General features: G+C 39.9%; 1 protein-coding gene across 2 annotated transcripts; it reads left to right on the forward strand.

Annotated features, from left to right (window-relative positions):
• Positions 1 to 12,568: 12,568 nt before the first annotated feature.
• On the forward strand, positions 12,569 to 15,411 carry LOC104240183 (uncharacterized). Of its 2 annotated transcripts, none has more exons than XM_070167385.1 (4): positions 12,569 to 12,668; positions 12,841 to 14,421; positions 14,555 to 15,010; positions 15,125 to 15,411. In XM_070167385.1, the coding sequence occupies exons 2-4, from the start codon at positions 12,895 to 12,897 to the stop codon at positions 15,341 to 15,343; spliced, it is 2,202 nt and encodes a 733-aa protein (XP_070023486.1). In that variant the 5' UTR covers positions 12,569 to 12,668; positions 12,841 to 12,894; the 3' UTR covers positions 15,344 to 15,411. The 2 variants fall into 2 exon arrangements, with proteins under 2 accessions (XP_070023486.1, XP_070023487.1); XM_070167386.1 differs by having other exon boundaries at positions 14,555 to 14,992.
• Positions 15,412 to 15,885: the final 474 nt, after the last annotated feature.

Genomic DNA, 15,885 nt, shown 5'->3' on the forward strand with positions numbered 1-15,885 from the left:
ACCCTGATGGGGAGAGCTGCTCGAAGCCCGAGGGCAATACCTAGCAATGTGCCTCGTGTCTCCACAAGTAAAACAAGCCCTCGGTTGTTGGGACTAACGACCCTGAAAACTCTGAAGCGGCGGTGCACTGATAGGTGTTGGTGGTGTACTGAAGGACTGCTGATCAGAATACTGAATCGAGGACCACGGCCACCTGAAGCACCATGAAAAGCCTAAAGGGCTGACTGAAAGGGCCTAGGAGGATGGCCTCTACCATATAAATCTCTACCTCCAGACGAGGTACCATAGAATCTGCCTGAATGATGGGGCCTCTTATCTGACACCTGACCACCTCCTTGTGACAGAACCATCTCAACTCTGTGGGCCACATTGGCCGCCTCCTAAAAGTGATCTCACTCCCGACTTCCTTGGCTATCTGAAGACGAATCAGCAGAATAAGACCATCAATAAACCTCCTCACCCTCTCTCTCTCTCTCTCTCTATAGGAAGTATGACAAGAGCATGGCAAGCTAAGTCGATGAACCTGGTCTCAAACTGGGTGACCGTCATGGAACCTTGCTGGAGGGGTCGAACTGCCTCCGATAGGCCTCTCTCTGAGTAACGGGGAGAAACTTCTCCAGAAATAATATTGTAAACTGCTCCCAAGTCAAAGATGGCGACCCGGCTGGCCTAGCTAAGAAATAATCCCTCCATCAAGTCTTGGCGGATCCAGACAAGCAGAATGTAGCAAAATCAACCCCATTGGTCTCAACTATACCCATGTTCCTAAGAACCTCGTGAAAGCTATATAGAAAATCTCGTGGATCCTCTGAAGAAGCACCGCTGAAAGTAGTAGTGAAGAGCTTGGTGAACCTATCCAGCCTCCACAAAGCATCGGCAGACATAGCCGCTCCATTACCGGTTTGAGCTACTACATCCGGCTGAACAGCTCCAACTGGCTAAATCGCTGGAGTCTGAATCTGAGGAGCTACCTGCTCTAGAATGCGTGTAGTAGGAGTTTGAGCCCCTCCTCCAGCCTGAGAAGTGGTTGGGGCTACAAGAAGCAAACCTGCTTGGGTGACACTCTCCATGAGGCCCACCAATAGGATCAAAGCGTCCTGAAGAACTGGGGTAGCAATAAACCCCTCTGAGACCTGAGCTGGGCCCACCGGAACTGCTGGGGCCGGAACCTCCTCCTCAAAATCAACATGAGGCTCCACCACTGGTGTTGCTGCTCGTGGCTGAACTCTGCCCCTACCTCGACCTCTAGCATGACCTCGGCCTCTGCCCCTAGTGGGAGCTGCTACTAGGGGCTCGTGCTGCTAAGCGATAGATGAGGAAGCGCGTGTTCTCGCCATCTGCGAAAGAACAGAGTAGAAATCCAATTAGCATTTGAGGAACAAATCCGCACGACAAGAAAGAACAAATGTGAGATTTTCCTAACTCTATAGCCTCTGGGGGATAAATACAGACGTCTCCTACCGATCCCTCAGACTCTACTGAGCTTGTCCGTGAGTTGTGAGACCTATGTAACCTAGAGTTCTGATACCAACTTGTCACGACCTGGATTTCCCACCCTCGAGAGTCGTGATGGAGCCTACTAATGTGATCTAGGCAAGCCAATCCTTAACAGCTTACTTCATTAACAAATCACTTCTTTTAACGATTATCAGTGATAGCAAGAAAACAACGAAATTTAATAAATGTATGGAAGACTTAAATTAAAGAAACTGAACAATAATATGGAAATCAACATATGTCTCTACCCAAGATCTGGTGTCACATTACTCACGAACTTCTAAGAGTACTAAATACAACCGTTTGAAAGAAAAATATAAACTGTTTGTCTCGAATACATGAGATAACAGACTGAAATAAAGATAGAGGAGATGCCGGGCCTGCGGACGCTTGTAAGGCTACCTCAGTGTCTCACTGGACTGAAAGTTGGCTCATGCGCTACTACTGTTGTCCAAGACCTGGATCTGTGCAAAAGAGCACAGAGTGTAGTATCAGCACAACCGACCCCATATGCTGGTAAGTGTTTGGCCTAACCCCGACGAGGTAGTGACGAGGCTAGGACCAGACTCTAGATAAACCTGTGCAGTTATATACTATATGGCGGAAAAGTAAACAGGTAATAAGCAATCAAAGCTAGGAAATGGGAAACATGCTCCGGGGATATCAGATAAAACAGAATACCAATGAATAGTAAGGAAACTACAATTTAACTTCTAACACGGATAAAGAGAAATAAGGCAACTTTCACTTTCAGTTTCATCTTGTTGCAGGTGTGCAATCTGATCCCATTTCTCGTATCTTGTGGTAGACGTACCACCCGCTCCCATTTCAGCATATCTTGTCGTAGGCATACCACCCGCTCCCATTTCATTATATCTTGTGGTAGGCGTACTACCCGCTCCCATTTCATTATATCTCGTGGTAGGCGTACCACTCGCTCCCATTTCATTATATCTTGTGGTAGGCGTACCACCCACTCCCATTTTATTATATCTTGTGGTAGGCATACCACCCGCTCCTATTTCATTATATCTTATAGTAGGCATACCACCCGCTCCCATTTCATTATATCTTGTGGTAGGCGTACCACCCGCTCCCTTTTACATTTCATCACACAATCACAAGAAATCCCGGCAAGGGAACATAAATAATATAATAACTTTCCAGCAAGGGAACAACAATATTGAATTAGTCATCCCGACAAGGGAGAATCAGCTATAACCAACTTCAACTCAACTTGTACTCAGTTCAATTATTGAAAGTGCTCAATCATAGAAGATCATTAAGTAAAGCACCCAAATGTCATTTAAGAACACAAAAACTTTCAATTTAAGACTCACGGTCATGCTTGACACCAACGTATAGATACTCGTCACCATGCCTATACGTCATACTCAACACAAAACAAGTAGCAAGTATGACTCAACTCCTAATACCTCAAGCTAGGGTTAGACAAAACACTTATCTCGATGCCTTGATCACCACTCAAGTCTCAACTATAGCTTTACCCCTTGATTCCACTACCAATCCGCTCGAATCTAGTTACAAGTTACTTAATTACATCAATAAGTGCTAAATGAATCAACCCCAATGCATGAAATGAGTTTTCTAAAGTTTTACCCAAAAGTCAGAAATCACCCCCATGCCTACGTGGTCGAAACTCGAGGTTCGGACCAAAACTTGATTATCCATTCCCCCACGAATCCAAATATATAATTTGTTTTGAAATCGGACCTCAAATTGAGGTCCAAATCCCCGATTTTAGAAAACCTAGGTTATACCCAAAACACTCAATTTCCCCCATGAAAATCTTTGATTTGAAGTTGAAATTATGTTAAAAGATGTTAAGGAGTGAAGAAAATGAGTTAGAAATTACTTACCAATGTTTTGGAGAAGAAAGGTTGTTTGAAAAATCGCCTCTTATGTTTTGGGGTTTTGAAAAAGTAAAAAATAACTGAAATTCCCACTTATTTATACCCCTCTCAGACCCTAGTGCGGACCGCATCAAATGGACCGTGCCCGCACAGCCTCCACCGCGGACCGCATAAAGGCGACCGCGGCCGCGCTGGCCCCTCCCTGAAGACCTACAGTTCAGCACTTTGGGTGGACCGCACAAAGGCGACTGCGGCCGCACAGCCTCCACCGTGGACCACACAAAGGCAACCGCGGCCGCGCTGGCCCCTCTGCGGTCGCATGCGATTTCTCGCGGACTGCACTAGAGGGTTCAAAGACTGCTACTTCCTTAACCTGCAACATCTGACTTTCTAAGCCTAAGGCATTCCAGATCCCATTCGAAACTCACCCGAGCCCTCGAAACTCCAACCCAATTATACACACAACCTCAAAAACATCCTACGGACATATTCGTGTACTCAAATGACCAAAATAACATCATGAGCATCGGACTAAACCTCGAGATCAATAAAATTTCTCAAAACTCTTTTAAACATCCAATTTTCTCAATTAAGGTCCGGATCACGTCAAATGACGTCCGTTTTAAACCAAATTTCACAAGAATGACTCAAGTCATATATAAGACCTGTACCGGGCGCCGGAACCAAAATACGGGCCCGATACCATTGCTTTCTAATCAATTTTCACTTCAAATTTCCTTAAATAATTTCTGAAAACAATTTCACTTAAAAATTCATTTCTTGGGCTATGGACCTCAGATTCCGATTCCGGGCATACACCCAAGTCCCATATTTATCTACGAATGTCGACCTGTGAAACGACCTCAGATTTAAATTTTTATGGTACCGTTAGCTCCGTTAGGTGATTTTGGACTTAAGAGTGCATTCAGAATGTGATTTGGAGGTCCGTAGTAGAATTTGGCTTGAATTGGCGAAAAGTTGAAATTTTGGCGAATTTAGCCAGCGGACGAAATTTTGATACGAGTTCGGATTGGATTTCCGGAGGTTGTATTAGGTTCGTAGTGTCATTTCTGACTTGTGTATAAAATTTGAGGTCATTCAGACGAGATTTGATATGTTTCAAGTCGCTTGTAAAATTTAGAAATTTCAAAGTTCATTAGGCTTGAATCAGTGTGTAATTCGTGTTTTTGATGTTGTTTGAAGGCTCTACTTAGTTCTTATGGTGTTTTAGGATTTTGTTGGTATGTTTGGTTAAGGTCCAGACGGGCCGCGGGTGAGTTTCAGGTGCTTAACAGGTGAAAATTTGGACATAGAAGAATTTCTGATGTTGCTGGTTTCTGGTGTTTCGCACCTTCGGTGCGGGAACCGCAATTGCGGTGCCATATATGCGGATGATCAAGCACAGAAGCGAATTTGGAAGGAGTGGTCTGGGGTCGCAGGTGCGAGGTGAGTCCACATCTGCGATGCCCGCAGATGCACGTGAGGGATCGCAGGAGCAGTCTGGGACCGCAGAAGTGGACATAGGTCCGTAGGTGCGCACACGCAGGTGCGAACTTTTGATCGCAGAAGCGAACGATGAGTTTTAAGTGAAAATCCAGACATGCGATGGTAATCCCACAGGTGTGGGATCGCAAATGCGGTTTTGGGTTCGTGTAAGCAAAATCGCAGGGCAGAAAAGGGGAAATATTGAGGGTTTGGTCTCATTTTCATTTTGGGAGTTGGAGAGCTCGGATTTACGCAAAAGTTTGAAGGATTTTCAGAGGAATTTATTGGATAAAGATTCCTAACTCGATTTTGATTATATCTCATTAATCTATTGTTGTATTCTTCATCTAATTAATGAATTTGAGTGAGGAAGTTGGAAAAATGGAGGAAAAGTTCCCCAACCGAATTTCTGAATTTTGAGCAGGATTTAGGCGTTGTATTTGGATAATTTTTGTACGAGTGAACTCATGAGTGAATGGGTGTTCGTATTTTCTAACTTTGACCTGAGTCCGAGACGTGGGCCCGGGAAGGCTTTTTGAGCAATTTTCCAATTTCTTGCATTAACTTTGATTCCATTTACTAGATTAGTTTCTTGTAGTTATATTTATGTTATGTAATTAGTTTTGGCTAGATTTGGCCCATTCGGAGTCGGATATTCATGAAAGAGCATTATTTGAGATTGATTTGAGCTTGGTTTGTAAGTGGCTTGCCTAATCTTGTGTGTGGGAACTCCCCTTAGGATTGGTAATATTGTTGTTATATGAGCGTCGTTGTCACACCCCAAAACCAAGGAGCGCGACCGGCTCTCAACCGAGTAAACCCGACTGAGCAAGCCTGTTAGATTTCATTCTACCCCAAACTAATTCATGAATAAAGAGGAGATGAACTCTATCTATCATAGTTTGTAAATATTTCACTAACAACTTCGATTTTGTTGCCGTTAGCATTTTCAACCATAATATCCAAAATATTACAATTTTTATAGAAATGAAGAAAAACATATTTGTCAAATACCAATATTTTTAATTTAATCTCCAATACCAAACACCCACAACCTGTCTACGGAGCCTCTAAATACAACTGAAGAGTAATATGGAAATACCGGCAACAAGGCTCCGGCTACATCTCGAAATACAAAGTACATGATAAACAATGATACAGGACCCCGAAGTGAAGTAGGGCTCACCAAGTCGGCTGAAAAGAGGATGCGCCACTAGCTGCGACCAACATTGTATGCTATGGAACTACCTATATCCATTTAAAGATGTAGCCCCTCCGGAAAAAAAGGGCGCTAGTACTGTCGAATAGTACTAGTATGTAAGGCAAACACAAATCTTAATAGAATGAATAGTGAAAACAAATAAAAGGCAGTTAAAATAATCAATAAGTACTTTACAGGATTACAAGGAAACCCTATATAAGGGCCACATCGTTTCGATTTAATCTTTTCATCTCTTTAGGTTAAATAATCTTTAGTGCCAAGTGCCACAACCCATAATGCTACCGTGTTTTTACACGGAGTCCGGTCTCGGCCCGACCGGCTGAGCCATCCTAAGTGAGACATATCCAAATTCACAATAATAATAAAAAATCCAACATAAATGCCACCATGTGTACAGCATGGCATCCGATCTCGGCCCGATCGTCTAAGCCGTCTCAAATGAGACGTAACCATATTCACGATTTCATCCACAATGCCACCGTGTTTTTGCACGGAGTTCGGTCTCGGCCCGACCGGCTAAGCCATCTCACTTGGGACATAACCTCTTTCAATTATCTATTTAATTCATATTTCTTTCCATCTTTTATTACATGGCACAAACATCCCCATTTATTAAGTAGTTTTTGGCACTTGGGCACATTTTATAATTCTAGTCTTTCCCTTTTTATTTGTTTGAACAACAGTATCATTCATATCAATAAGTTCTATCACATAAGACATTGCACACATAAGGAAAAGAGCTTGAAAATTATAACCACGTTCTCAAATAGCATGATTACATGGTAAACATTTAGAACAATTACGGAACATAAATCTTTCAACCCAACACATTAAGGCAATCAATTCTAGCATGATCAAGTCAAAACTTACATCAATTATTCGGACACCAAGAGTTCAATTATAAGAAGAAGAGGGTTAGCCATACATACCTCAATAGAGCTTTTAAGTAAATTCTACTCTTTGAAGTCATCTTAAAACGGTTGAGTCGAGGCTCATTTCATAATCTATTCACATTTTCTCATGTCATAGGCATCCCCAGGCACAATTATAACTCAAATTCTCGGCACGTTAACCACACTATATTTCCTGAATTCATTTAATTCATTTCAAACATCTTTGCAGATTACCAACAACTAGACATAATCAATCAAATAAATTTAGTACATATGAGAGCATTTAGGAGTATCAACCATATCGAGTTTTCTCACACAATTTGGCATACTACCCTTTATTTGAAACACGACTCAAAGCCGTAACGTTTTAATACGCAACTCATACTTAGAATATATATAGAATATATATATATATATATATATATATATATATATATATATATATATATTAGGGCTCATTTTGGAATAGTCATGTTTATGGGTAATAACCCGGAATATAAGATTTATGAACTTTGAGCCAACCATGCTTGAACTTATGAAAACATTTATGGAAATTTGATTCCAAGAGATAAAGTTTAGCCAACATACCTTGTTTAAGCTTTTCTTAAGTTACTACAACGTTCAGAAAATTCTAGTAATCCCAATCTAATTAGAGACATAACAAAATCGAACACAAATTAGAAAAATATTCATAGTTTCATCTCATTTGAGCATTTTATCAAACACTAGTTATGCATCTTGATTTCAAAGCTCTTCTACAAGTTTTCCTTCATTCCCAACCCAATCTTTACTTATTTGTGTTCAACAATCTTCTCACAAACCTAATTTGTACATGCATGTATACATAATACTATTACACCCAAGAATCATGCCTCAATAACCCATCTTATACCCCAAACTCGAAATTAAAGTCTAGTGTATAGAACCTTCCCTCTTAGATGAAGATCTTGTGATTGGTTTCCTTAATTCTTGAAGAGTGATGAGAGATTGAATGGTTATAATGCTAGGCTTCCTCCTTCTCTCTCTAAAATGCTCTCACCTCTCTCTAGATTTAGTATAAAATAGCCCCAAATGAACCCCCAAAGCTTATTTATCAAAGTGGGTTCGGATATGAAAATTTCCAAAAATGACCCCCGAAGTCAAATATGTGGTGCAATTATGCTATAACATAATCGATATGTGGACATCAGACTTGCAGCATAATCATTATGCGATAGCATAATTGACAACATAATCAACATGCGACAACATAATTTTTGCCTGACTCTGCTTCACTATGCGAAGCGTATGCGGTCCGTAGAGTCGTTTTGCGATCGCGAAATTGATCGCAAATCTTGCCTTTGGTAATTTGTTCATAACTTTGTGTAGGAATGTCCAAATGACAAACGGTTTGAAGCATTACAAACTAGACTCGAAGACCTTTCATTTAGTAGGTTTTCATTACATAAAACTTCATATGTATTTAGATATACTCGTCCAAAGTGTGGACTTGTGCGAACTCATTAGGAGTTTTAGCCTATTAGGAAATTTTCCAATTTGACTTAGACTTAGGCCTTTCCTTGGACTCCAAATTACTTATTATATGACTTATACACTTATTTACCAAATCCAACTGATGTCCATCATTTTAATAGCACATAAAATATTATAATTAGCCTACCTGGTACCACGAAATCCTAAATTGCTTAACAAAAAATTTTCCGGGGCATTATATTCTCCCCCGCTTAGGATCATTCGTCCTCGAATGAGAAGTAGAGTCCACCCCAAATACTTAACATAATATATCTCTTTTCTAAACTACCTCAGGTCCCTAAATTTTGACTAACTCCCAAATTTTTTAGAAATTTCAGCAACATCTCTTTTGTAACTAGGCCTATCCACCTGCCAGAGAACCACCAAAACCATTCTAACAACACATCCACAACTCGACAAAGCACCACAACATATATATCCATAACACTAATCTCAGCATTACAAGCGCTACATTATCATAATGATACCTAAACATGGACTGCACATTTTTAAATCATAACACCTATAAGGTACCTTTCAAATCAAAACCAATTGTTATACAATCAAGCAAAAATATTTTCTTTCCACGACACTTTCGGCCTTCAAAGGTGGCCTCCTCGACTTACAGGCTTTTCCATAACACATTCACGGAAATGACCCCAACCTCCAAACTTATCTAACAAGGATGACAGCTAGATACCTCGCATAATCTAACTATCTATTAACTTCACCTTCAATAATTTCCACCGGAATGATACACAAAGGATCTCCAACTACCTGCTTAGACATAGACATGTGAAAACACAAAATATATGGGGAACAACTATGGGAAAACTTCATACTCCTAGTGCGGCCTAATGTGAAATACACTTATGCAACCTTCATTATCAACTCACATAACATCTTCAGGGAAAAATATTGAGAATAAACCGTTCACCCTCCTAAATTCTAAATATCTACGCGAACACCCACACTAAACCTTTGATGACCTTCAACGATTACACTAAGATGTGCTATCATGAATTGACCATAAAATTACCTATCGAATATATGTGACCACATGGTGATGCTTCCCATTTGACATGTTTGGACCTTCAATACCTAATAGATTTAATGCAATGGGGAACAACAGGGTTCAATATTAGGCTAGAATTATCCAGGAATTCATTAATGTGTTGAGCAAAGTATTTCATAAGATTATATGCTAAGAGACACGAAGATTACTACTAACAATATTGACTTGATTAATCATTATGACGATATCAATTATTAGACAAATGAGGCATAGGGGTAACTAGGACATTGGCAATAGGAATCATTAAGGAGGAATATTCAAGTACGTGACCTAGTCGTCTCCTGGAATGTAGGGAAAATCAGTTTATCAAGAATGAGAATACTCTGGCACCTTGAATGTGACATGGGTTTCAAATATTACATGAAGTTGAATTACACTCCTAAGGTTAACTGACACAGGGAATCTATGCCACAAGCCCTTGAGGATGAAAAGAAATTGAGCACTTATGAGATTATCATATTTCAGATAGCTTAATCCTTCCTGATAATTGATCCTATATGATAGAACTAAAGATACGACAACTTGTCTTCCAAATCAATATGCTCATAATATGTGCAAAACTCTGAAGCCATCTAATCTAAACCTTTCACGAGTGAAACCACATAGCTAGAATATTTTAATATTGGGATGAAATCATTTATTAGTTAGAGGGTTATAATGGTTAACATGATGCTCCGGGGAGAAGGACAAATAACACTCCAATCCACCCAGGGAGGTGAAATACCAAGGGTAGCAAAACTCCCTGCACATGACAATGACATAGTCAATGATTCTAGAAGTTGAGCGTGTAAAGACAACCGAACCCAATGAGACAGTATAAAATAATCATGGAAGGTCTGCAGATGTTCATGATGAGTTCTCCATGGATTTTGAGTTGAGAAGCACCCAGATGCTAATGAAAGACAGGAAAACATGAGAATTAGGCGTTGTGCTATGATAGCCCCCAAATGTGCATTTGGTCTTGACGGAGAGCCTATTGAGGGTCCTTATGAGAAAGGAAGTGTTATAGTGACACATAGAAGTACAGATTCTCTCATAGATTTCAAACAAGTGTTGGGAAACTAGCACAATGAATTTGCTAACTAAGGAACACAATTAACACATATTGTGGAGGTATAAAAAGAAAATAAACATTTGTAATGAGCTGGACATGCTTATGCTATATTAACTCCCAAATTACAATACAAGACCACGTCACGGACAACCACAATACTAGGAACAAAGTGAGCTACTTACTGCGGGGTGTCCCAAGTGGACACAAAAATTATACTAAGATGGCAACACAAGATCTTCCTATGACGGAGATGTGAGAAACTCAATTTTCAGAGAGACTTTATGCAAAAAGTGACCATTTCGATTGACATGCACTCATATGATAGGTGCTAAGGAATGCTCTTATGTTACTAGACAGTGAAAAGGTTTCATGATACTCGCAAGAGAGTAGAGTCACTGTTCAAACCATAGAAGCCATATACACCAGTGAGAAAAAGAGCGACTCTAGAAGAATCACAACACTAGGATGCTTTACATTGAACTTGACACCACATAGGTAAACTTTACGATGGTGAATGCATAGACACAAGTGAGCAGATGTTGTCCATTTAAACAAAAAGATTCTGTAAGAAATTCATCGGGTATAGTCGTTTGTTGAGAATTTAGGAAAGCAAGTGGAAAGTATTAATCCTAGAGTTATAACTCAATTAAAGGACATAACTATAGAACTCAATTCCACAAGAGGATGTAAATAGGAGAATTTGTAATAGAGGGGATTCATGAATAATGCATCTCGTTCAAAGAGTAGGTGCATGCAATGTTTTGTGATTCAACATCTTGCTAAGACCATGTTTATGAGAACTCTTCAATATGGATGTACATATACAACAAGTAAAAATTTTGTGTTGTTCATATTGATGTACTAAGGAGTGACTTACCTGGTGACTTTAGGTTGATAGGGCAATAGCGTAATTGATACCCCTCGACTCCACATCCCTAATGTATGTTGGTAACATACTGATATACTACATGATCTGGTGGTGCAGAGACATTAATAGGAACAAGGGTACTCCCCTTAGCAGCAAGTTCTACCAATCCCTCCATGGCTTGATACATTCTTCTAACAAACTCTTGGGCAATCTCCCTCAGATTCAATTGTGGGGTCATTCCCTCCTTACTGCTTTAAACTCATGGATTATAGTTTCAAGATTTCTCATTTTGAGAATAAGACATAGCGAGGAAATTAGCTCCCTATCTTGGGTTCTACCGCACGATCTGGAGTATCAAAGAATGGTGAAATTCCTAAATGTCCGAGTAGCCTCCAATTTATTGATGTGGTCGACAATACACCTATAAGAAGGACTCTACTAGACACGACTCTGAGACATCCTAGGACATTTTAAAACCTTAGGCTCTGATACCAAGTTTGTCACGCCCCAAAATCGAGGAGCCCGACCGGCGTTCAACCGAATAAACCTGACTGAGCAAGCCTGTTAGATTTCATTCTACCCCAAACTAATTCATGAATAAAGAGGAGATGAACTCCATCTATCATACTTTGTAAATATTTCACTAACAACTTTCATTTTGTTTCCGTTAGCACTTTTAACCATACAACAACAACAACCACCCAGTATAATCCCATTTAGTGGGGTCTGGGGAGGGTAGTGTGTAAGCAGACCTTACCCCTACCCTTGGGTAGAGAGGCTGTTTCCAAATAAACCCTCGACATCCTTCCCTCCAAGAACTTCCCACCTTGCTCTTGGGGAAACTCGAACTCATAACCTCTTGGTTGGAAGTGGAGGTTGCTTACCATCAGAGCAACCCCTCTTGTCTCTTGTTAGGAGTAAGATAACTTCAAATATCGTATATAGAAGTCTACATGCATTTCCTATTGTTTTATTGTTTCCTATGGAAGTCACTTCATCAAAGAAAAATATCTGATACATTATTCAAAGAGAAAATAGGTCATGTTGGATATTGATTGGTTAATAAAGGGAGTAGCAGTAGCAACTACTTCTATGGGAATTCTCAAACATGGCAAAGAAAGTTCAGCGAGCAGGTCATACGTTGGGACTTAAAGGCTAGAGCAATAGGGATTTGACCACTAGGCCAGGGTTAGTAACTCCGTTTCAATTATAAACAGGAATCCAGCTAATATATGCAGTTTAATATGCTATGGTTATCCTGACAAAGTTCATGTTTGAGTGCTGCCCTGTCAATATTAGATAAACACATTTCTTTTTTAATTTGGCTACAATAAAGCAAAACCATTTTTACTTCATGCAGAAAAAAGAAGAGAATTTGCTAGGCGAAGCATATGTAGTATCAGACAAACTGATCATGGAGGCAGACAACAAAGTCCATCCAATACCTGAGGTTGAAAGAACTTCAGAGGTTGAAAATGTTAAGGATCCCATTCAAGGTAACAACGGAAAAGCTGAGGGTGAAAATATTTTTGAATCACCCTCAGTTGCCAAGGCTGTTGAAGGAATTAGCAGTTCAATGGAAGTCCATGTGTCAGTCGATACACCAAACAAGTCAGGCGAAGAGATGTCAGGGATTTCATTCCACTTTGGGGAGAAAACAGAAGACCAAAAAGTAGAAATCAGCTCAAATGAAAATATTTCTTCAGACGGATACACACAAAATGTAAAAGAATCAGCAACTAGCTCGGACAAGGATGAGGGATGCATGACACAAGAAAAACCCAATGGACATTTGACAAAGACAATCTCAAGTCAGATTGTACACATGCTAGACTATGAAGAGAGTACCACAGAACATTTACTAGAGGATACAACAGAAAAAGAAAAAGTTTGTCATGAAGATGACAGCACAAAGCATGTACCTGATACCGACAAAGGAAGAGACTCATGTGAAACAATCATTGAAGGAAAAGAAGAAAAAGAGACAATGTCATCCATTTTAGAAAGAACAGAAGGGACAAACGCTGAAGCAATAAAATCACCTGGTCACACGAAGGATGAGAAAGCACTCAAAGATGAGAAAGACTACGATGATGATAGAAGTATTTTCATCTCCCCCCAAACAGAGTGCCAAACAGGAGAGGATGAGAAAAAAGTGACAGGAGATGGAGAGGGTGCAAGGAATCTGCTTGTTAACCCATTTGTTAATGTTGTAGAAGAAACCAGGTTAGATGATGCTGAATCAGATACGAGCAGGAAACATGGGGACAACTCAATTGAGAATGGAAACCAAGAAGCACATCAGTTTAACGAAATAATAATAAATACAACATCCAAGGACATTGATGATATTCAGAGCTCAGACATATTGGTATCTTCGTTTACAGAAGAAAGAGAGGACATAGCCCCCAAAGAAGATACCAATTCTGCACCATTAAGAGATGTCATCAGAACTGTCTCAGAGAATGATGCCAACACGAGCCGGCATGAAGAAGAAAACCAAACCAAGATGTTTGAGAATGCCACTATAATTGATCGCAGAGCAAGTAAAGCAAATGAGTCTGGAAAAAACCATGTCCAAATTGTTGATGATTCACAGGTAGCGTGCGAGGAAAATGTGCAAAGGAAAACTGACCAGCTGGACATGCCAGAAGGCTCAAAAAGAGAAAGTAGAGATGACGAAGCATCAGAAATTGCAGCAGAAGGGCAGGAAATTGCTGAAATTCCAAAAGATAACAAGTCAAATGACATCCTTTTGGAAAATGAAGTGGAAAAGAATCTCACTGAACTCTTGCATGTCACTGGTGACGAGATTGGAAACTCATCTTTCGGGGAACTTATAGAGACAACATCCGACCATAAGCTTGATACAGCCACCAGTTCAGAAGATATCCATGGTGGTTTGAAGGGAAAATGCAACATGGATGACAATAAGGAAGAGGTAACTCTACTGGAAAAGATGAGGATCAAGCATTGTTACATAATTTATCCGTCCTATTAGTTCTATATGTGCAAGGAATTCACATCTGCTTATCTATTGAAAAACTAAGTGAAACTTTAAATTCTTCTTGCAGAATATGCCAGTTGTAGACTCGAACGACAAGACCAAGAATGAAATTTCATGCAATACCAATCATGACGCTGTTGACTATCCAGCAGTTGAGGAAAAACTTGAAGAACCAGCAGTTGAAGAAAAACATGAAGAACCAACGGTTGAAGAGAAACCTAGAGAACCAGCAGTTACGGAGAAACATGAAGAACCAGCGATTGAGGAAAAACCAGCCGTGGAAGAAAAACTTGAAGAACCAGAGGTTGAGGAGAAACATGAAAAACTAGCAGCTGAAGAGAAACCTAGAGAACTAATAGTTGAAGAAAAAGCTGAAGAACCAACACCGGAAGAACTAGAATTTGAAGAGAAACCTGAAGAACCATCTGTTGAAGAAATACCTGAACAATTAGTAGTTGAAGAGAAATCTGAAAAACCAGCGGTTAAAGAGGAGAAGTCTGAAAAGGTAACTCTCTTGGAAAAGGTGAGGATCAAGCACTATCACAAAGTTTATCCATCCTATTAGTTCTGTATGTGCAAAGATTCGAATCTACTTATCAATTGAAAGATTAAGTGAAACTTTAAATTCTTCTTGCAGAATATGTCAGTTGTAGATTTCAATGAGAAGACTGACAGTGAAATTCAATGCAATACCAACAATGATGTTGCCGACTATTTATCAGTTGAGGCAAACCTTGAAGAACCGGAGTTGAAGAAAAACCTGAAGAACCAACGGTTGAGAAGAAACCTGAAGAACCATCAATTGAGGAGAAACGTGAAACACCAGCATTTGAGAAGAAACCTGAAGAACCAATAATTGAGGAGAAACCTGAAGAACAAACAATTGAAGAGGAGAAACATGAAAGGATAACTCTCCTGGAAAAGGTGAGGATCAAGCATTGTCACAAAGTTTATCCATCTTGTTAGTCGTGTATACGATACAATTTACATATGCTTACCTACTGAAAGACTAAGTAAGACTTTAAAGTTCTTCTTGCAGAGTATTCCAGTTGTAGTCTCGAACGACAAAACTGAAAGTAAAACTCCAAGCATTACAAACAATAATGCTGCTCACTTTTATAGAAATGAAGAAAAACATATTTGTCAAATACCAATATTTTTAATTTAATCTCCAATACCAAACACCACCCATAACCTGTCTACGGAGCCTCTAAATATAACTGAAGAGTAATATGGAAATGCTGGCAACAAGGCTCTGGCTATACCTCAAAATACAAAGTACATGATAAACAATGATACAGGACCCCGAAGTGAAGTAGGGCTCACCAAGCCAGCTGAAAAGAGGATGCGCCACTAGCTGCGACCAATACTGTATGCTATGGGACCACCTACATCCAT

The sequence above is a fragment of the Nicotiana sylvestris genome, chromosome 2 (assembly GCF_000393655.2).
Source record: "Nicotiana sylvestris chromosome 2, ASM39365v2, whole genome shotgun sequence".
Taxonomy (NCBI): Eukaryota; Viridiplantae; Streptophyta; class Magnoliopsida; order Solanales; family Solanaceae; genus Nicotiana; species Nicotiana sylvestris.